Here is a 23837-nt window from a genome sequence, read left to right as displayed (position 1 = left end):
AATCTCCTTAACAGAGGTCAGTTTGGTTCTACTTCCCAACTCTACTCCTGGCTTCTCAAATTTTGCATTATACACACACACACTTGCACGCTATCTTTACAACATATAATTGTATATATCAAATATGTACATAATCTCTTAAATGTTTCCTGAGCTCAAAGTAACTGAATTAAAATTGTTAATAAGCAGAAGCTCTTCATGAAATGGCAGAAAAAAAAATCTAAGAATTTATACTAGGGGTTTTCACCTATGTTTCACAGATTGAGTTCACAAGTTTTCGAAGCCCGTTTTTCTGGTAAGAGAGTTAGTAGCTTCTACCGGATTCACAAAATTCCATGCCAAACAAAAAAAAAAACTTCAAAACTACTTCTCTAGAGATATGAAAACATGAACACAGAATTAACTTCATTATCTTCTGATTTAACACAATCCTTAGAAGTAATGTTACATCAAACGCATTAAAATCTAGATAATATGAATTAAACTTATATGAATTAACATTATTTTAAAATGGGGCAAAATGACCCAGACATCCACATTCATGGCTCACCAAAACTGATCTTATTTACAGTTAATATAAATGTGATTTTATAGCGTACAATGAATGAAAGACAGTAAAACATTTTTAGCTACTAGCATATTAAGTCAGTAGTATGGCTTAATAAATAAATAAATGATAAAGAACAGGGTGCAATTTAAACTAATCTTGAATTATTAAAACTACTAGATACTAGATTTACGATAGAAACATGGCTTGACATTCTTTTCAGTTACATCATATCCTAATTGCCAAAGGGGTAGAAACATACACTTAATTTATTCAGCACATGTTCATTATGCTATTCGTGTGTGGACATTTCATAAATTTTACTTGACGAAGCTGATTTAGTAATTACTTAATTTCCTCCTACTATTCATTCATTACTTCATTCACTTTTAAATGATCGTGACTGCAACACAACACTGCAGGCTAAGAACCAATTCAACGCAAATGTTTTCCAGGGTCTTCATCCACCAACATCCAGGACAGGGCCTAAACATCTGGCTCTTCATCCACTGCATGTAACATTTTTATTCACATCATGATAGATTAAATTAAAAGATGGACCTACCAGTGGAAAATACGCAATGACCCTGGCTTGTGTGTAGTTTGCATCAAATCACTATACAACTAGGAATCATAATTCAACCCAGTGGGCATGGTGATTCCGACCTCAGCCTCTTGTTAGTCTATAAATAGAGATAAGGTACTGTATAAGAGATGGTATATGAAGGTTTTCCCTGATTGCTTTGAAGTGCTGGGATAAGAGTAGGGTTCATAGATGTGTTTACCCCCAGTTACTGGGAGCTTCAAAAAAAAAATTCATTGGGGTTTATTTCTCTCAATGTAAGGGGAAAAATATGACATGAGTTTATGGTACTTAACAGATTCCAAGTAAAAGTAGGTACAGTAACAGAGTAATCATTAACACCTCTTTCTTATGGAAAGAAAGTGAAAACCACAGGTCTCTCTTAAGGATTTTAATAAAAGAGGAATATAATTAAATGTCACCAAATATTGTTGTTGCAAGATTTGTATTCACTAAATGTAAACTGAAATTAAGCTATTGGGCTGATTTTTAAGGCAGCTTTTCTAAATAAAAATAAATCTATTCTAGGATAGTCTATAAGATGGTAAACTGGGAGTGCATTGCCCTACATCTTTCAGAGTTTATGAAACTTCCCAGAAATATTTTTTGATAAAACCAGAAATATGTTATTAGGAAAATTCATCTATGAATTCATTCATTAATTCAATATATTGTGGTTTCCAATTCACAATGAATTTTAAAATATTGTTTTAATTAGAATAGTACATAATTGCTTTTGAACTGTCAGATATTCAGGAGTTCCACCCATCCCTTAAAGAGAAAAGGAAGCCTTCGGTTCCAGGCCAATAGAAAAGTCAAACTCATAAATGCTACTGAACACCTGTAATTTAACTACTATCTTTTGGGTGAATAAAATGGAACCACAATTTATGAAACACGTCAAAAATGAAACTCCATTAATTTCTGTTGATAATGGTAAGAAACACATAATCCTATACATTGCTCCAGTATTTCAGAAAATCTCAGGCTATAGGTTCACTAATCACTAAAGTTGTGAGCAAGTTTTATCTAAAAAGAATAACAAACAAACAAAAGGCCCCAGCTCTTTATACACCACCTACGTATCATCAAATCTACATTTTGAGATGGAGTCTCACTTGTTGCGCAGGCTGGAGTGAGTGGTTGATCCTGGCTCACTGCAACCTCTGCCTCCCAGGTTTAAGTGATTCTCATGCTTCAGCCTAGGGACTACAGGAACACACCACCATGCTCGGCTAATTTTTGGATTTTTAGTAGAGGGATGTTTTGCCATGTTTGCCAGGCCGATCTTGAACTCCTGACCTCAGATCATCTGCCAGCCTTGGCCTCCCAAGTGCTGGGATTACAGTCATGAGCCACCACACCTGGCCAAATCTACAATCGTTTCTAAAGCCTTCAAATATATAATTCTTTCACAGCTTCCAATAACTAGGGGCAAACACACCCATGAACCCTAATCTTATCCCAGCACTTCAAAGCAATCAGGTAAAATTTTCATATGCCATTTCTCATACGGTACCTTATCTCTATTTATAGACTAACAAAAGGGTGAGGTCAAAATCACTAAGCCCGCTGGGATGAATTATGATTCCCAGGAGCAAGGTGCCTTCCACCACTGCAGGTACCATAAAAGAGGCGCTCAACCCCAAGACAGTTAGCACAGCCCTTCTCCGGGGGCCAAGACCACAGAAGGCAGTATTCCACCATGGTATAATTTTCTCTTCTCATTGTGGCTTGCAGAGGTTCTTCAGTTTGACTATGATACAAATAATAATCTCGGTGAACCACCTTGTATATCTCTTATAGTTAGAAGCCTGTGTAGGTTAGGATACTATGAATTCCCTACCACCGAACAGGTCACATGTCACATAGACCCTTCCATCATTTGATACACAGCTGTCAGTTAAAGGATTTGAAATATCTCCTCATTCTGTTGTGTAATTAGCATAATACAGATGCACACAAAGACTTCTGTTAAGAGTAGGGTGTACCAATTTGATTCCTCCATTTCAAACTAAGACTCATTTGTTTCCAAAGAATGCAACATTGTTGGGGGTTTTAAATGTGTTACTGTTTTAGAGTGTAATGCATTGATTAAAAAACAAAAGTCAGTATGAGGACTCTTCACTCCCCCTCCTAAGGCAAATATGTAGGCTGAGATGTTGGAAAAGCTAGCCTGGTTACAGATATGGGATACAGACCTTGCTCCTAATCCACTGCCTTAAAATGAAAATGCTTCTGCAAATGCCCTGTCCAAGGTGTTCTGGAGTTCCAAATACCAGAAGTTCCAAAACTACTGTAACATGTCAACCTCTTTGCAACATCAGCAGTTGGACTTGATTGAGTTTCAGTTAAGAGTTTTGATTTTAGTGTTTGAAACATAATTTCAAGAAACTCAAGTAAACCTATAGAATATAAAACAGCCAAGCATCTGAAAACAAGTTTCCCTTCATTTGTTTTAATAATTTGATAATATTTTATATTCTTAAACATCTTTGTAGACTATTTGTTAGATATCTGCTTATCAGTTGAGTTTCTATGCTGAATTTTTAACCTTTAAATACTGTTCAGGCAATCACCAAATATTAACTTGTGGACTGCATCATTAGCCTAGAGTAATATTTCATTGAAAAATATTGCTGAAAATACTAGTTCCATGGAAGATTAATAGGAGATATCAGAAAAAGACATTTATTGGTTCACTGCAAGCACTCTGTAAATATTTGCTGAGTGAAATGGAATTAAACAGGGGTTTAGTGCAGGACTTCCTTCAGCTACTAAAATGTTAATATGCACTGTGACCCTTGAGGGTGGGGGCGGTGGGGGGATAAAGTTCTTGGTCAGTCCAATGACTTGCTGAACTAGTATCCACAGAACATAGTTTTAGAAATACTGGCCTGAAGGACAATGTTGAGTTGTTTGTAAAATCCAAGTTTCATTCCTAATGAATACTTCAAGTAGGTATATCAGGCACATAGCATATTATCTAGTTCAAACTACTTGTACCCAGTATTTTAATACTTATTTATATAGCCTCACAAATTTATGGGTGGGTAAAGAAAAAAAATAATTCTACAAAAAAAAAAAAAACTAGTTGTTCTAAGTAGAGCCACTGGTCATGGTCATAAACTTCCCAATAACTACTCCTGGGCTTACTAGATGAACTGTTCTGAAAGACTAAACCATTAAAATCACCAAGATATTGACTTTAAGCACATTCTCTCCCCTAGATACTCCTATTCCATAGGGTAAATGGGTCAGGAATTATTTGCCCTATTTTTCCAAATGAGGAAATAGCACCCAGAAATATAAACGTCTCAGTCAAAGTCATAGTTATTTAGTCACCCAATACAGAAGCACTAAACTCCTTGGTATAGACAAATGCAGCTTCTAACTTAGCCCAGTGCTTTTACAGCCTCTCTCTCTCTCTCTCTCTCTCTCTCTCTCTCTCTCTCTTTCTCTCTCCCACCCCCCCCCCATGGCTGTGCTTAGCTTAGTGAGTGGCTAGGCTAGTAAACAGAGTCAAGTGAAGTATTCAATTCCGTTCTAGCATTACCAGGCATGAGGGTGCTTGCTTTCAGATTCTTCTATATCTCGAGTCATTGCAAAGATAGAAATCCTCTGAAAAGACATTGCATTTCTCCTATTTAAACTTCTGAATAGAGCTAAACTAGGAGTCAGAAATAGGTCCTGAAGAAATGTTTTCTTTCACATCAGTATCAGGCCATAGGAAGAATGGAGCTAATTATCTAGTTGGATTGAAGAATTTCAAAAATAAGTTCAAGATCTCTTGCAAGACCATTAGGTGAAGACACATATTCTAGGCCAGTAGTTCTCAAAATTTGGTGCCTGATAATCAACATCAGTATCATCTGAGAATTCCTCAGAAATACAAATTCTTGGCCAGGCACAGCGGCACACGCCTGCAATTCTAGCACTTTGGGAGGCCGAGGTGCACAGATCACCTGAGGTGAGGAGTTCAAGGCCAGCCTGGCCAACATGGTGAAACCCCCTGTCTCTACTAAAATATAAAAATTAGCCAGGCATGGTGGTGCGTGCCTGCAGTCCCAGCTACTCAGGAGGCTGAGGCAGAAGAATAGCTTGAATCTTGGAGGCACAGGTTGCAGTGAATTGAAATCCAAGCTGGGTGACAGAATGAGACCCCATCTCAAAAAAGAAGAAAAGAAAGAAAGAGAAAGAAAGAGAAAGAAAGAGAAAGAAAGAGAAAGAAAGAGAAAGAAAGAGAAAGAGAGAAAGAGAGAAAGAAAGAAAAGAAAGAAAGAAAGAAAGAAAGAAAGAAAGAAAGAAAGAAAGAAAGAAAGAAAGAAAGAAAGAAAGAAAGAAAGAAAGAAAGAAACGAAAAAAAGAAAAGAAAAGAAAAGAAAAAAATTACAAATTCTCTCTGGTCCTAGCCCTGACTGCTAGAGTCAGAAACTCTAGGGAAGGGCCCAAATATCTATGTTTAAAAATCCTGCAGGCAATTCTGATGCATACTCAGGTTCAAGATGTGTTCTAGGCTATTCCATACATATTTTAAATAATGTATATTCTCTATTTCTTCCCAAGTACAATAATTATAGCAAATATCATTGTTCAATGGTGGTCTGGATGAATTTAGGATTTGGAGCACGTAACAAACAAACAAGCAAACAAACAAAAAACAGGCAAATAACATTACTGTGTCCTGGCCATTCATTCAGGACTAGTTTTATAAAGAGCTGGATTTTTAAAAAATGGATACATATTTTCTTTCCATATAATACATTTTAAACATACATATCAAATTTCCAAGACCCTGTTGCATGGTTATCTGTCAAAAGTTGGCCCAAATGCATGGGAACAGCCAATGGATACTTGCTCTGCAGAGGGAGCGTCCCCTTTTGCCCTTTTATTCTCTAGTCCACACACCCGCTGCTCACAGTTATCAAAACCCAAGATTACTAAATCAGTCAGGTTTGGACAGTAGCCTAACATCAATCAACCCCACCTCTCTAAACCTAGGTGTTGACTAATGGGTCCCTAAGGAATTAGTGGGTAGGTAGTTACTTTCTTTAGTAAAACAAACATGAGAGACTGCTGTAGTTTTATTTCACATGGAAGGGATGCAGCGTGTCTCAAGGTCAGAGTCAGGCTGAGATTCAGACAGACCTGGGTTTGAATCCAAGCTTCTCCACTTACTAAGGGGGTGACCTAAGAGCACAACTTAACTTTTCAAGGCCTCTATCACCTCCCTGGTAAAATGAGAATATTAACATCTATTACCTACTTCATAGGATTGCTGAAAAGGATTCAGTGAGGAAAAAACAAAAAACATATATTTAGCCAAGAATAAGCTTCCAATAAATAATAACGGTTTTCATTATCATTTATTTTATAAAACTAGATTTTAAAAGCACAACAAATTATTTAAAATGCATGAAATAAAAAAATAATTTATTGCAAAATGCACAAAAAAAATCAGTTTATTTGTACATTTCAAAAGGTTTTTACAAGGATCAAATTAGCATGTGATCCATAAGTAGCTGGAAAGGTAAAAATTGTAAGTTGTTGAAGTCACCTTATTCTTATTCCATGTTGGGAAAACAAAAAGAGACTAAATCTTGCATAAGATTAAATCTTAGAATATTCCTGTAAGCTAGACCCAGGGCCTATTTTATAATTTAAGCAAAGAAAAAGAAAAATACTTATTTCAGGAAGATGAAGCTAGTAATCTCTTTACATATTGAGTATTTTATATCTAAACACAACTGGAATACTTTTAACAAAAGAAAAAGCATAACAAATTTATTACATGAACACGTGTACACAGGAGTCATACAAAATATAAAATATGAACTCTTGAAATACTAAAAGAAGAGAAAAACAAGTTATAAATTTCATTTCTACCATAATCTGGAGAAAGAAAATGATATAATTTTATCTTGTTCCTTCATAATTTTTAAATATGCTTTAATTTCTTGGGGGTGATAAGAACAAATGCTTCATATAATTTTATTTCCATCCTATAGAAATTAGGAGTAAATAGACTACTTAGTCTATCCTTGTTATGAAAAAAAGTAGCCCTACATACAGTATATCTTGATGGCTTATGTATTTTATTACATTGAAAATAAACAACAATCAAGTTTCCATGAGGGAAAATAACAAAAATCAGAAGAGTTCAGTATATCAGGAAAAAAATAAATAAATAAATAAAAATAAAAAAAATAAAACCAGGAAACATATTTTCCTATGCATGTGTTTCATTTTTGATATTTGTGTGGTATTAGAAATAGGGTAATTTCCATTAATAGTAATCTTAGTTTCAAAACTGCTTATGAAAAAAATGATACTGCACTCCTTGAAATTCTACCAAGTAACATCACTGAAACGCAACCTTTGGAATTTTAGGCATTATTAGTATACACACATATTTAATGCAATTGGTAACGCAATTTTTGTATTTTTATTTCCAGGATTGACATAGAAATGTTAAAATATGTTTCTGTCTCTCAGATTTTATTTCTCTCAAGCACACACATATTAAAAATAAAAACCAAAAAGTAAAGACTTCCTATTTTAAGGAATCCCTGACTTCCATTCTGAAGTCAAGTAGAGAATCTGACCTCAAAGTAAAGCTGCATCAGAGGGGAAAAGAGGTAGTAAAGCACATTTGCATTTCTGGGTCATTACCCACATAAGGGCCCCATGCCAGAGATGACTCTGGCATTCTGCAAAAAAAACTGCTGTCCATCCAAGCCTTTATTTGAGAAAAAAAGAGAACAGCTCCACACAGGCTGACTTTTTGAAACTTTAGGTGTATTCAAGAAAAGAAGTCGCTACCTGCTTTGTGAATGAAGAAACAGAGCTGGACACAGGAAGAAGTTTCTAGGTATCTCATGGTATACATAAGACAGAGCTGAGTAGTTCTGAATTACAGTGAAAGAATAAAAACAAAAACATGTCAAACAACATTCAGGATGCATAAACAGAAAACATTTAAAAAGAAGAAAGTCGGCCAGGCGAGGTGGCTCACGCCTGTAATCCCAGCACTCTGGGAGGCTGAAGTGGGTGGATCATGAGGTCAGGAGTTGGAGACCAGCCTGACCAACATGGTGAAACCCTGTCTCTACTAAAAATACAAAAAAATTAGCTGGGTGTGGTGGCACACTCTGTAATCCCAGCTACTCAGGAGGCTGAGGCAGGAGAATTGCCTGAACCTGGGAGGCGGAGGTTGCAGTGAGCCAAGATGGTGCCACTACACTCCAACCTGGGCGACAGAGTGAGACCTCGTCTCAAAAAAAAAAAAAAAAAAAAAATGAAAGTTATCATTTACAACTTAGCAAACTCAGCATATTTTTACATGACAAGTTTGTATTGTATGGGGATTTTCAGTCTTCTTCATAAGTTTGGTTAATAACTTCAAGATTTTATCATCGATGGCATCTGAATCCTAAAAAGTTAAAATTCTCTGAACCAGGAAGGTTTGTGGCAGATAAAGTTTTAAACTTCTGAAGAACTGTCAAACTTGTCAAAAGTATCCTAGAAATATCATTAATATTCTACCTGCACTTTTCAAGCTACTTCATGGCAATACTTTATGTTCTAAAAAGTAACAAAATAGCACATGATTATGAACACAGCATAAAATTACAATCACTGAAGTATTCCATAATTATAATAAAATTGTTTTTCATTTAGTCTACACTCGTGACATTTTAAGGAAAAAACTGTATACCTTTGAAAATGGTTAGCAATCCTGCCATAGAAAGCAACATGTCATTCTTAATCAAGTTTCAAACATGCTCCACACAGCTGCACACACAATGTGTACTAACCTAATTGTTAGTTGCACCTCCTCCAATTTAGCAATATTTCACACAGCTCTTGGCCATGATGGCATTTTCAAGTCTTAATTTGTGGAGTATAAATCTAAACTTTCTTTCAATAGTTTATGACATGTTTTGTGCCACCCAGGGGTCTAATGCACAAAATAGGTGATTTTGAGTTTCTCTACTTGAAAACAAATCCTTCTTTTCAGTCTAAATTAAGTTATATTCTTCCATATTTTAACAACAATTTTTCACACTAAGAGATATCAGAATTTTTTCAACATTTATATAAAGTACTCTGATTCAATCAAGCATGGGGGGGGAATGCGAAAACATTTACAACCTGTTGAAGGTTAGTAAATAAGAAGTTAAATACTTCTTGTCCTATACCACTACAGCCAAAACTGCAAATTCAGTGATGATTTTTGTTACTATCTGAAATCTTCAGTTTCTGAGTATTAAGGACAGCGATGATAAAAAGAAAATTACCTTCTTGAGATTATGAGCTTAAGCTCTGGGTTCTGCACATGGAATAAACCTGTTTCCAGAGATCATACTCTTTTACATAGGAATCACCCTAATATCTGAAGTTGGCATGACCATACAACTCAAAGATTTTAATTTATGATATATATGAAAGCAGTTTTTTACAAAATGGAAGTTTTGTATCAAATCTCTATGGTATGGATTCTAGTTTCTTGTTTTATAAACACATTTCCTGATTTCTGAAAAGAGAACATGTTTCTCTTTACTGGTACTCTGCCAAGCATTAAATTAAATGTATATTTAACTAATTTAAAGCACAGATATAGAATTCTGACCAGCAAATTTCTCTGGAGCATTTGTCTCTGTCCCTCAATTGTTAAATGGTCAAAACATCATGTCTTCCCTGGTAATAACCTAGCAAATGAGGTCACCATATCCACAATACCAAAAGCCACCTCATTCTCTCCTAAGATTAGCTGCAAATTGGTATAGGCGTAAACATTCCCTTAAGTTTATTCAAAACATAAATACTCTGCATAGAGGACTGGAGATTAATGTTTCCAGAACCTTAATAAAGTCACGTAATAAAGAAACTGAATGAAATTTCTAACTTAGACTCTCTTTGGCCTCAATTGATTTTAATAAATCTAAGATTTTCCTGTACAGTTACCAAAAAAAGATGCCCAAATGTTACAAGAACACACACTAAATACTTTAGAAGTAAACAAAACTGGGTAAACTTTTATTTTAGTCGACAGTACATGAGTCATAACTTAGTCTAGAAACCTGGTTTATTTGTAAAATAATCTACTCATAATGGCACAAAGACATAAAAAGTTTTCAAAAATCTATTGAGAGCAAAAGGAAAACATATACAACCGCCTATATTTTAGTGTAGGGCTTTTCAACCATTAATTTGCAAAAGAATTTATTTAAAATCAGATACTGTATTTCCAAAAAGCAATAATTAACCAGGAATCTCTGAGGTCCTTTGAGGTGTGATCATTTCACCCCATTAAAACAATTGGATTTTCTTTGTCCTTTGTTTTTTGTTCTGCATCTGCATTAACATGGCTGCTAATTATATTAGCCTGGTGGCACATAAAGTCTGAATGGGAAAAATCACATGATTTCATAGAACACAAAACTCCTTAGGATTCCAATGTACACTTGCTTAGATTGCGCTCTTCTATATTATAGCTGTCTATTCTGTTAGATAACTTAACTATGATTCAGATTTTCTGTTTCATAAGTGATGGTGCAACTCTCCAAGACACCATTGCATGTATGGATGCATGCATGTACTCAACAGCATGTGTCCATACTGTGGGCACACAAAAACACAAAGGAACCTTTAGCTTTATCATTCTACTTTGAATATTTAGCTTCCCTATTGGGATATTTATGTTTTTTCTGAAATTAAGTTCTTGAGGAGTTTGTATTCATCACACAAAATGTCACACAGATCTAGTGCACACATTTGCCATACGAAAGCCCTATTATATTAAATGATTAGAAGCTAAATCACATTTTTCAAATTTTAAATTGAAAGCATAAGAATGATCTATACACCCACTCATTCTCACAGTTTTATGCTTTCACACAGTGAATCAGCAAATGTATTCTTTTCTGAATAATATATAAAAATAAGAATGTTTTGAAAACCTTTATGCAGTCTGGCATACTTGGCCTAATGGGTTGTTTCACAAAGTAAACTCCCTCATTGTTCTGGTTAGCTTTATGATTAAGAGTAAAAACCCCTTATTGCAAAACTTATATGAATCTGTGGTACAGAAAAATAAACTAGCTTACACATCACTGAGAAACTACTACATTCTGAAAATTATATTTATAGTTCCATCTCCTTTTTCTTACAAACAAATACATAAGTGCCTAATTCACAGACCAAAATAGACACCTTCAGGTAACTTCCATGCGAAAGAAAAACATCCGGAGACAATACACAACAAAAAGCACTGGTTCAGCTAAATATTAAACAAAGCAACAATAACTGACACTCATGGGCTTCACGACAACTGATAAACAAGAACACTTAAGGAATTCATCTGTCAGTTTCAATGGCAAATCCTTGCTCTTTGGAACACTTTACTGATCGGACACTCAAACATCTTCTGCCTTGTAGTCACTTCAACCTTTATGAAACAATTGTTGAAAATGCAGATGGCCATTTCAGTTAATTTATACTTTCTAAGAAAAGCTATTTAATGACAAGTGTGAGCAAGTACCTCCTACCTCAAATTAACCACTTACTGTGGCATATTTTTCACCTCTCAACTCTCTCCTTAAACCCTCCTTCCACTGCCCTTAGGGAATTGAAATTCAGAGACATGACGTTTTCCATTACTGGTTCCTTGCCTCTTTGAACTGTACAACATTCCTCAAAAAGTACATATAATTCTCCATCCTATAGGATCAGACAACAATATCTATTTCAGGAGCAATAATATGCATAATGAAAGACAGAATATTTTTTCTTGGAATTGTCTGTGATAATTGTGGTTTAAAGGTTACTGTTTCCATCTATGACAATGGTGTTGCTGAGTTCATCTAAGTATTTCTGTTCATCTGCATACTTTAAAAACTCAATTTGACTTCTATATTAGACCGTTGTAAGGATACCATCTGCCTTAAATAGTGGTTTTTTTAGAGCATTATACTTAAAGACAACATTTTCTTTATAAAAAAAAAAAAACTCATGTCTGTGAAGAAACAATGATACTGTAAAATTAGTATAGAGAAGAAAAGTCCAAAATTCCATGTTTCTCTGTTTAACACCTGTACAGTAAATTGTAGGTGACAATCACGTTGTTACATTAATAGGACTGCAAAGCATAAAGAACAAGAGCTACATCTTGCTTTGCCTAAAGACATTAAAGACAAGTTTAACCCGCACCTGCCAAACTGTCTTAAAAGGGACAGAAATAGGTGGGAGCGGAAAGGCTCACCTCTCCTGTACCCCAGAGTGCGTCTCCCTGAAATCATTTTAAATATAAGCAATATATCTGTCACCCTCTATTTTTTTCTTCCATTCTAGTCAATGGCAGACCCTTTACTGCACTTCCCTGCCCACTATCTCAAAGACACATTACAGAATAAGGGGACTCAAGTGTCACTTACCAGTTGCATGCCACAGATAAAGATAAGCGTGCACCTGCCACTGCAATAACCCATGGTTTCCGAGACCCCTGCCACAGACAGACTGTCCCACGTCGGCCACCGTCGAGCCCCCACTTTATCCAATCAGATCGCGGGGAAGGACAGGCAAACCTGCCGAGGGCTCGGGGGCTCCGGGCTGCTGCTGCCAGCGTCCTGGGAAGTGACAGGCATTAGGACCTGCTGGCGCGGCGGCGGCGGCGGCAGCTCCAGCCGCGCCCGCCCCACATACCTTCACTCGCTCGGTGCACACGCCGCGCCGCGGGCAGCGCCGCCTGCGGAGACGCGTCCGGGGCCCGCAGGGGCAGCAGCGGCAGCCTGGCAGCGCCGCCGCGCCCTCGGGCATCTGGCCCCCGAAGTTTCGCCCCCGCCGCTCGCCTCACGCCCCCCGGCGCGGCCGCCGCCCGATGCGCGCTCGCCCGGCGCTCTCCGCGCGCAAGCTCCGGGGGCGGCAGAAGCGCGCGCGGGCCGCTGCCCGCCTCTCTGCGCAGCCCGCGGCTCCTTTGCGCCCTGCGTTGCAGGGCCCGGCGGGCGGGGGCGGGGCGGGGAGCAGGGCGCGGGCCGGGCGGGGGCGTCCGGGTTCCGCGGTCCCCGGCTGCTGCTGCGCGCAGTGATGCGGGTCCGTGCCGCGTCCCAGCAGCGGCGCGGCCCCTCCCCTCGCCCAGATATGTGAATCCTCCTCTACAACGAATCCTTCAACCTGCTCCCCGCCGCCCCTTCCAAGGGGGTCAACTTCGAGGCCGGCTGGGGCTGCCACCCAGGCGGCCGCTGGCGGCAGTGTCCAGGCGGAAAGGAGCGGCGCGAAGGCGGGGACTGGGGCCTCGGGGCGAGGAGTCCGGGTGGCATGACCGCGGCGTGCTGGGTTGGAGTCGGTCCTGCTCCGGGAACCTAGCGGGGCACTCCGCGGGAGCGAACCGAGTGTGTGTGCGCGTTCGCGGGTGAAGGGACGAAGAGGAGGGCTAGGGAAGGAGGCTGGGGTCCTGGAATAGGGGTGCAGCCGAGGCATCCAGATCGACCGGAAAGCCCGAGTGGCGGAGAGGCCAGAGGTGGCGAGGAGAAGGGGTGCGGTGGCCCCGGACGCACCGCCCGCCGCCGAGCACCCGGCTGCCGAGGATCTGAAGGGCCGGAGCGCGGAGAGCTACGGAGCAGACCCTGCTTGGGGAAGGGGACCGAGTTGCTGCTGGAGTTGGGAAAATTTAACAACCGGAGCAAATAGGGATGCGATGAGTTGCTGTTGCTGCTTCAAACTGTTGCTTGTTTTCACTTAAAATATTAGAGTCGGAGACCATTTTAATACTCAGTTACTTCAGCCTCACAGACCCTCCGGCTGGGTGTGGATTCCTAGTGGAGAAGCTCGAGCCGCCTCAACACTGGCTGCTACCTGCAGAGACAGGCTTTGGAGTCCGCTGCTGCCACCTGCGGGCTGAAAGCTGAAGGGTGCAACATGCTGGCGCAGATGGCTGCCCCTGAGGCGTGGGTATTTAGGACTTAGTTTCCTTTATAGCCCTGGGCAGCTAGTGAAAGCAATCCTAACTTTTCCAGGAAGTGAAGATTATTTGTTGAGATCCACTAAAGAACTGGCTTATTGGGGTAAAGTGCCATGATTGATAAGAGAATGGTTTAGGGAGCTAAATAGCAACCAACTCCCTAGCATGCTTCTTAAGAGCTTAAGATGAGGAAACCACATGGAGCAGAGAGCTCTGTAGCAAGTGGAACTTGGTGCCTACTGAGAAAAATGGCATTTGTAAAGGATAAGTTATGCAGGGAACCACAAATAAGGATCCCGAATGAAATGATTGCTTCCTTTGAATAAATATTATGACGTATCAGAATGACTAAATACAAAGAAATTGAATAAGGCAGAGAGAGTTTATTCTCCAGAAGCCTGGTACTGAATTTTCAGAAACGATTTGTCAGTCCTAGAGAGCCAAAAAGGGATTAACTGTTAAATTTATAGAGCACAGATATTTTATTGCTATAATGAGAACGTCTGCTTTTAATTGCCCCATTTGTAAAGGGACTTTTCTTCTGAAAAATGCTTTTCAGTGTTTAATAAAATTCCCAAGAGCCCCATATGTACTCTTAGGCACTGCAAGGCCTCGAAGGTAATAACTGCTCCACAACTTTTGGTAAAACTGAAGCCTTGTTCTTATTCTGTCTTTATACACATTAGCTGTCCTGTACCTGCTAGGGTTACAGGTGTTTTGCATTACCAAACAGAAAGCTGTAAGTTAATTGACTATTCAAGAAGCTGCTGCCATATTGTCAAAAGCATTCCGTTACTTTCTTAAATTTATCATAGGAACAACACATTTATGTGGATCCCTCCATATTTCTGAAGAGGTTTCGCTGCAACCAGCCATAGCCTACGTAATCTTTAGGTTGTATAGGAAAGCAGAATGCTATCTGTAGCGGACTCTGGCAGTGCTTCATCATAGTTCTTGGAGTATGCCCTTTCAGTCCATGCTAACCTTTTTGTAATCACTTGGGACACTTTGTTTTCTAGCCATAGGAGGTGCTTGGCTGAACAATAAGGTTCCAGCCCTAAGAGCTACCCTCACCCAAGAATGGATGGGAGTTGGTGGTAAGTACCCCAACTTCTTCAAACCACAGATGGGAAAACCTGAGACATGTTCTAGTATACACCATTATGGTCCCCACTGGGGTTGAGCCCTAGGTGCCCAGAGTAGTAACTGGCTCATTCATGCACTCTGAATTGCCTTCCTTCCCTTCCATGCCTCATCTCCTTGCTTTTGTACCACTACTTCCTGAAATCACCTCTGAAATAAACCACTTCACTCAAATCCTTGTGTCAGAGACTGCCTCTTGAGAATCACAACCTAAGGCATTCTCCAGGGGCCTTGATACCTCATCTGACATCACTGGCACAGTATTCTCAGAAGTGTGAACTACAAACACTTAATGTTGAACATTTACTATGTGCAACTACTGTCTTATGTACTAAACCTACATCTTTTCATTCATTTATCACAGGAAACCTGTGAGCTGATACAATGCACATTCTAAAGATACACAAACTAAGAGAGAAATCAAATATTTTTATCACAGATGCACCTGTTCTTGGCAGCAGAATTAGAATTTGAAGGGCACAACTATGAGACACTAAAATTCACTTTTCAAACTACTGTACCATAGTCCTTTATTTTAATATGCATTCCCTGTCATTTTGGAATTCTATACAAAAGTGATGACAAAAATATTTAAGAATAATCACATATATTTTATCTTTAAATTAAACTGGCATCACATCCTTTACATACAGTATAGGCAATGCCTGACTTATGAAAGGGCACCCTAGTTATGGATGCAATTCCATAACTTAATGTGGCTACGCACTTCCTATTCCGTTTTCTATCATTCCTGGAACTGAGTGTCTTAGTAGAAGAGACTAAAAAGAGAATCCCAACAGTTCCATAATGTACATGAAGGAGAGAGATGTCTCCAATTTGAATGTTGATTGCATTTTCACTTAGAAATAAGGTCATAAACTATTTAGTTATATAAGGTGTCATACCTTTTGTTGACTAATATGTGACATAATATTGTGAATTGCCTTGTTTCTATGGGGAAAATGTGCTGCATATTCCACACCTCCATCTGCCTCACGCTGCCATGCTGTTTTAAAGTACTTTTCAAGGTTGTTTTAGATCTATTATCTCATTTATCTCTCAGAACAACTCATGCAATGCAGTAGGCACACAGCCACTAAGTGAGTGGAGTTCCAGACTGCTAACACTCAATCACTTCAGCTACACCACAAGCTCAAGCTTGGCTTTGCAACTCTGCTAAGCAATTTAACTGCATTTTATTGTCTCCATTCATTAATTTAAAAGCATAAAAGCAACAATTAGTTCTTTTGAAAATTTTTGTGGGTACATAGTAAATGTATATATTTATGGGGTACAGGAGACATTTTGATACAGGCATAGGATGCAAAATAATCATATCTTTACAGTCACAAAACTGACATTTGATTCAGTGTATATGTTACATATTTTATATTAGCATGGATTTTTTTCTTGTTTGGATAACGATTAGGAAAATCATATATATTTTAAATATGAATGGCATATAAGAAGAAAATAACTACAAATTCTTCCATCCAGAGGTAATGTCATTTTTATACAAACCATTTTCTAACAAAAATAGGGTGATATGCACAACATATTTTAACCTGCCTTTTTTTCTTTTAACAATTGACCAAAAGCACATATCCAAATTATTAAATTCATGGACTTTGCAGCCAGACATTTAGTTTCATAATCCAAGCTCTGCCATTTATCAACTATGTAATCTTAGGCAAATCACTTAGCTCTTTGTGCTTTGTTTTCTTCTTTATAAAATAGGAGGGTAATCACCTATATCATAGAGTTTTTGGGAGAATTAAGTAAATGTCAACTAAGTAGAACTTTTAGAACAATGCTGTATTAGAGCTCTCTACAGGGAGAGAACTAATGGAATATATATATATTATATATTTTATATATGGGAGTTTATATTATCTATTATGTATATTATATATATATATATGGGAGTCTATTAAGTATGAATTCACATGATCACAGGGTCCCACAATAGGCTGTCAGCAAGCTGAGGAGCAAGGAGAGCCGGTCCAAGTCCCAAAGCTGAAGAACCTGGAGTCCAACGTTCAAGGGCAGGAAGCATTCAGCACAGGACAGGGATATAGCGTGGGAGGCTAGGCTAGTCTCTCCTTTCACATTTTTCTGTCTGCTTATATTCTAGCCATGCTGGCAGCTGATTAGATTGTGCCCACCCAGATTAAGGGTGGGTCTGTGTCAGGGTCACCACCTGTGGGGGTCTGTCCTGCAGACCCTGACTCAGTGACAGATGAATAAAATACACTGACACTTGGATATTATGCTTTGCCAGTTCTACTGAGCGTGTCCAAGTGGCTTATAGGCACCCTGGAGAGTGTTGTAAACAGTTAGGATCACTGGCCTTCCCACTCTGGCCTCTTCGGCCTTTATTCAGTACACATTAAATGACAAAAACTTTGAATCAACACCACTAGAGGTTAAAGATTAAAGGACAGGTTCCAATGCCCAAAGTAAACACCATTAGTGGGTAATATCCTTGGTCAACCTCCCCCTGAGAGGGTCATCCAGCTCAAAGGTTGAAGACCACATGAGTAAATAAGCTAGCTAGGTAAACTACTCACATTCCTTTGTATTTGTGCCCTAATCTCTCTGGCTGCTGCAAAGAGACTCTGGCTACCTTCAGTCAAGAACTATAGAAAAAACCCTTAGGCCTTCCAAAAGGGTTTGATACTATGTTCTATAACATTCTTCAATATTTTTCTCTTAATATTTTTGCCACCACCCTAAGTGAATCCCCATAGGTCTGCCTTTCCCAGCCCACTGACTCAAATGTTAATCTCCTTTGGTGACACCCTCACAGACACACCTGGGATCAATAATTTGTATCCTTCAATCCAATTGAGTTGACACTCAGTAAGCATCACAAGTCTACCCCTTGTCAACTTTAACCCATATACAAATCCTGAAATCATACATAATCTTTAAATACAGACAATAATATGGTAATAATTACACCTAACATAATACAACTGTCCTTCATAAAAATGAAAATGCACCAATCCTCAACCCAAAACTATTACATAAAGTTAACAATACTTAAATGCTGATATGAAATCAAAAAAATCTTATGTCACATGATAAATGAGAAAGGAAACATAATGAAGATATTTTCTTACTAGAAGTGTATACACGCACAAACATGTTTTTAACAAAAGGAGGAAATATTCATGACAATTACAGTCCCCATAGCTGCAGCTGGTCACATGGTTGTAGCTGGTATTGATGACTATCTATTTCAACTGCCCATTCTGTATTCCCTTTGTCTTCAGCAAGCACCTCAACAGGGTGTGTGTGTGTGTGTGTGTGTGTGTGTGTGTGTGTGTGTTTGTTCCTGGTAGAGTGACCCAAAACTTCATTCCTGAAGGGTCAGGGTAATTTGTAGTTCTGTCTGGATTGGGCTGTTGTAGTTTCCATTGACCTTACTCACAGGGCATGGTAATACTAAGAGATGCCCTAATGGATCTCCTGTATTCCATGCATAATCTTCCTTACTTCCATTATGGAGTAGTAGACTGATTTCATCTTGGTAGTCAGGTCAATCACCAGAGCCAGTACCATAACTCCCTTCTTAGTGTGTTGACTTAAAAGTAGGAGAAGCCCAAAGTGTCCAAGTGGGAATCTTAACTTCCAGTTTAATGAGATCTTTGCTGTTCTCTTGGTGTCAGCATTCCTCCCTCTGGAACTAAGACCTTTAGGCCAGTAGAATGTAATGTCATGGGAACAGGAAGCAAAAATTTTGCTAGTGGATCACTAAGGGTGATGGTGAGTGGTGCCACTTCCACTTCCACCCCTTGAATCCTGGACCCATGAATCCTGGCTATGAGAGAAACAGTAGCATATATTGGAGCATACACAGCCTTCTGGAGACCTTTGCCCCAGCCCTGCAAAGTTTTGTCACCTAGTTGGTGTTGTAATTGTGACTTCAAAAAGCCGTCCCACCATTCTATCAATCCAGCTGCTTCAGGATGATGGAGAACATGGTAAGAGCAGTGAATTCCATGAACCTGAGCCCACTGCTGTACTTCTTTAGCTATAAAGTGAGTGCTTCAGTCAGAGGGCAGTGCTGTGTGGAATACCATGATATGGTGGATAAGGCATTCCATAAGTCCAGATAGTAGTCTTGGCAGGAGCGCTGCATGCAGGATAGGCAAACCTATATCCAGAACAAGTGTCTATTCCAGTGAGGACAAACCTCTGCCCTTTCCATGTTGGAAGAGGTCCAGTATAATCAACCTGCCACCAGTTAGCTGGCTGATCACCCTGAGAAATGGTGCCATATTGAGGGCTCAGTGTTGGTCTCTGCTGCTGGCAAATTGGGCACTCAGCAGTGGCCGTAGCCAGATCAGCCATGGTAAGAGAAAGTCCATGTTGCTGAGCCCATCTGTAACCTATATCACTGCCACCATGGCCACTTTGTTCATGGGCCCATTGGGTGATGACAGGGTTGGCTGGGAAAACAGGTTGAGTGGTGTCCACAGAACAGATGATCCTATCCACTTGATTATTAAAATCCTCTGCTGCTGAGGTTAGCCCTTGGTGAGCATTCTCATGGGATACAAATATTTTTACAGTTTTTGACCACTCAGAGAAATCCAGCCATATACCTGTTCCTCAAATATCTATGTCACCAGTTTTCCAATCATGCTTCTTCCAAATCTCTGACCATTCAGCCAAACCATTGTCTACGGCCCATCAATCAGTATATAAAAACACAACTGGTCATATCTCCTTCCATGCAAAGTGCACAACTAGGTGCACTGCTCAGAGCTCTGCCCACTGGGAAGATTTCACTTCACCACTATCCTTCAGGGATGTCCTAGGAAGGGGCTGTAGTGCTGCAGCTGTCCACTTTCAGGTGGTGCCTGTATATCGTGCAGAATCATCTGTAAACCAGGCCCTAGTCTTCTCTTCCTCTGTCACTTTATCATAGGAACTTCCCTTGAGGCCATCAGTGCAGACTGAGCAAGAGGAGGTAAGTTGGAAGGAGTGGAGACCATGGGCATTTCCTCATGTAACTTACTTGTGCCTTCAGGACCTGCTCCAGCTAGATCACATATATACCACTTCCACTTGATGATGGAATGCTGCTGTGCATGACCCACTTTATGGCTAGATGGGACAGAGAGCACCCAGTTCATGATAGGCAGTTCAGGTCGCATGGTGACTTGATGACCCATAGTCAAACATTCAGTTTCCACCAAATCCCAGTAACAGGCCAAGAGCTGACTCTCTAAAGGAGAGCAGTTGTCTGCAGAAGATGGTAGGGCCTTGTTCCAAAATCCTAGAGGCCTCCTCTGTGATTCACTTATGGGCGCCTGCCAAAGCCTCCAAATAGCATCCCTATCTGCCACTGACACTTCAAGCAGCATTTGATATGTTGGGTCATATGGCCCAAGTGGCAAAGAAGCTTGCATGACAGCCTGGACTTGTTGCAGAGCCTTCTCCTGTTCTGGACCAAAGTCAAAACTGGCAGCCTTTTGGGTCACTCGATAAATGGGCTGGTGTAACACACCCAAATGTGGAATGTGTTGCCTCCAAAATCCAAATAGGCCCACTGGGTGTTGTGCCTCTTTCTTGGTTGTAGGAGGGGCCAAATGCAGCAACTTTATCCTTCACCTTAGAAGGAATATCTCAACAGATGCCACAACGCCAAACCTCTAGAAATTTTACTGAGGTAGAAGGTCCCCGAATTTTAGTCATATTTATTTCCTATCCTCTGGCATGCAAATGTCTCACCAGTAAGTCCTGTGTGTTTACTTCTTGTTCACTGGATCCAATCAGTATAATGTCATCAGTGTAATGAACCAGTGTGATATCTTGTGGAAGCAAAAAATGATCAAGATCTCTCTGAATAAGATTATGACACAAAGCCAAAGAGTTGATATACCTCTGAGGTAGGACAGTAAAAGTATATTGCTGGCCTTGCCAGCTGAAGGCAAATTGCTTCTTGTGGGCCTTATGAACCGGAATGGAGAAAAAGGTATTTGCCAAGTCAATGGCTGCATACCAGTCACCAGGAGATGTGTCAATTTGCTCCAGCAATGAAACCAGATCTGGTATGGCAGCTGCAATTGGAGTCACCACTTGGTTAAGCTTATGATAATTCACTGTCATTCTCCAAGATTCATCTGTCCTCTGCACAGACCAAATAAGAGAGTTGAATGGGGATGTGGTGGGAATCACCATCCCTGCTTCTTTCAAGTCCTTGATTGTGGCACTAATCCATGTAATCCCTCCAGGGATGCAATATTGTTTTTAATTCACTATTTTTCTAGGTAGAGGCAGCTCTAAAGGCTTCCATTTGGCTTTTCTCACCATAATAGCTCTCACCCTACCAGCTAGGGAGCAAATGTGGGGGTCTGCCAGCTGCTACGTATGTCTATGCCAATTATGCATTCTCACACTGGGGAAATGACCACAGGATGAGTTCAGGGACTCACTGGACCCACTGTAAGTCAGATCTGAGGTAATACTCCATTAATTATCTGATCTCCATAAGCCCCTACTTTAACTGGAGGACCACAGTGACGTTTTGGGTCCCCTAGAATCAACATCAGCTCAGATCAATTCAGATCAACTGGAATCAGCATCAACTCAGCCAGTGTCCAGTAGTCCCCGAAATGTCTGATCATTTCCCTTTCCCCATTGCACAGTTACCCTGGTAAAAAGCCAGAAGTTTCCTTGGGGAAGGATGGGAGAAAGATTCACTTCATAAATTGTCGGTAATGTATTGGGGTCCTTCCTCAAGGGTACTTGGACTCTCCTTTGTTCAAGGGATTCTGGGCCTGTAAACTGGGTCAAGTTAGGAAAATGATTGAGGGGCATGATTCTGTTTCTGTAATTCAAATTAATCTTTTGTACATTCGCCCTAGAAGTTTCTGCTTATCTAAATTAAGTAGGAATGCAGTTGGCTTCCTGTCAATTTCACTTCTAGGAATACTGTGATTAATTAGCCAATGCCAGAGGTCTACATGAGTCAGACTATTCTAATTGCTGCTTTGCCTCTGGCTGTCCGCTACAGTAGCTACACCCATCTGGCCTTTGATGGTTGAGTGCTGCCACTTGGCTCCTGCCACCTCAGGATCCAATTATTCTCATTGTATTCAAATTTTGTAGTTGAGTGACTGCAGTTCCCACTGTTAGATCTCACATATAGAAAAAAGCAATTACAGGGCTCTTCAAAGATGCAAGTGCTGCCCTCATAAATCTATTTCGCAAGGCATTTGTCAAGGGCATATTTTTTGGACCTTCCCAGCTGGGATGATAGGTCAGAAGTGACTAATCCACTCCACCATCCCAGTCTCTCTAAGCCTTTGCATCCCTTCCTCTACAGTAAACCAAGGGAGATCAGGCATTTCCAGCTTGCTCACAGTGGGCCATCTTTTAATATGCATTTCAATTAACCAAGCAAATAATTAGAACCTATTTTAACTCCCTGAGCTGCAACATTAAATGCAGAGTTCCTATTTAGTAGGCCCAAATCAATAAATTCAGCCTTATCCAACCCTATGTTCCTTCCACCATTAGCCCACACCCTTATCATCCATTACCATGACTGTTCTTTAGATTTCTGGTTATATAAATTAGAAAATTCCAGCAGTTCTTTTCGAGTGTAGTGCACTTTCTCATGGGTTGCCATCTCAATCTTGCCTCTAGGGGTCCACTGGGACTTTAGAGATAGGTCTTGAAGCAAACGGGGTGTCAGGGGTGGATCCTGAGGATAATCAACATTATCTTGCCAGGCAACTTCCTCAGGGGAGGCCATCACTGTTGCCTTAGGTGGCACAGGGTTTATCTCCTCAGATAAAGGTAGAAAGGCTGATGTCAGCATGGGTTGGGAAGAGGATGTTGTCACTACTGGGGATGGGGAAGCTGTTTCTTCTGGCAAAAAACGTTTTGCCAGAGTTTCCAAGCTTAGTGTCCCCAGCTTCATCAGGGTCCTTCCACATGTCCCCATTCCAAGTTGCAGGGTCCCATTCTTTTCTAGTTAATGCCCTCACTTTAACAGTAAACACCTGGTGAGGCTACGCATGCACCTTTCATTGCAAGTCAGCCACTCACGTAATAAGAGCTTGTGTCTGTTTTTCCATAGTTTTAGCTCTTTCTCTCCAGGCAATAAGACTCTCACTTCAATATGTGCTTCTAAAGCCCTGAGATAGAATCCCTGAGTTCATCATTTTATTTCTTCACTTTGTCCACTGAACTTAAGAGGGAACAACCAGCTTCATTATGTTCCTTGGTTCTCCACATATGGTCAAAGGTATTATGTATAGAGTCACTAAACTCCTTGCCTCTTATGAGCAATGAATCAGAAGTGTCAAATGCACTTATTTTGCATAACTGTCTAAACAGTTCCTGCCAAGGACTATCGGTGTTCTCCATACTATTATTAGTAGAGTCCTTAGCATTTTGAGGTCTAGTCATATTAAGCAGCCAACTCCATAAACCTTAAAACCAATGAAATTACTACATCCCCAATATTCTGTTCCTTTAGAAGCACTCCTGGTACCAAAATCTGTATTAGTCAGGGTTCTTTAGAGGAACAGAGCTAATGGATATATATATATATATATATATTTATTTATTTATTTATATAT

General features: G+C 39.8%; 1 protein-coding gene across 10 annotated transcripts in view; it reads right to left on the bottom strand.

Moving 5' to 3' along the window:
• NKAIN2 (sodium/potassium transporting ATPase interacting 2) overlaps nucleotides 1–12968 on the bottom strand; it is a 1029496-nt gene extending 1016528 nt beyond the window's left edge. For 5 of the 10 annotated variants that reach the window (XR_005196898.1, XR_001819114.2, XM_037731456.1 and 2 more), the window contains exon 1: nucleotides 12566–12968. Coding sequence is in view for 4 of the 10 variants with exons in the window: in XM_037731456.1 (XP_037587384.1) it covers nucleotides 12566–12619 (54 nt within the window). In the remaining 6 variants the exon portion in view is untranslated. The remainder of the gene's footprint in view (nucleotides 1–12565) is intronic. The other 5 variants (XM_017508800.2, XM_017508799.2, XR_005196899.1 and 2 more) reach the window with 4 other exon arrangements.
• Between the last annotated feature and the right edge of the window lie 10869 nt (nucleotides 12969–23837).

This window comes from Cebus imitator, unplaced genomic scaffold, assembly GCF_001604975.1.
Source record: "Cebus imitator isolate Cc_AM_T3 unplaced genomic scaffold, Cebus_imitator-1.0 Scaffold400, whole genome shotgun sequence".
In the NCBI taxonomy this organism is placed as follows: Eukaryota; Metazoa; Chordata; class Mammalia; order Primates; family Cebidae; genus Cebus; species Cebus imitator.
This window is presented reverse-complemented; position numbering and strand designations above follow the sequence as displayed.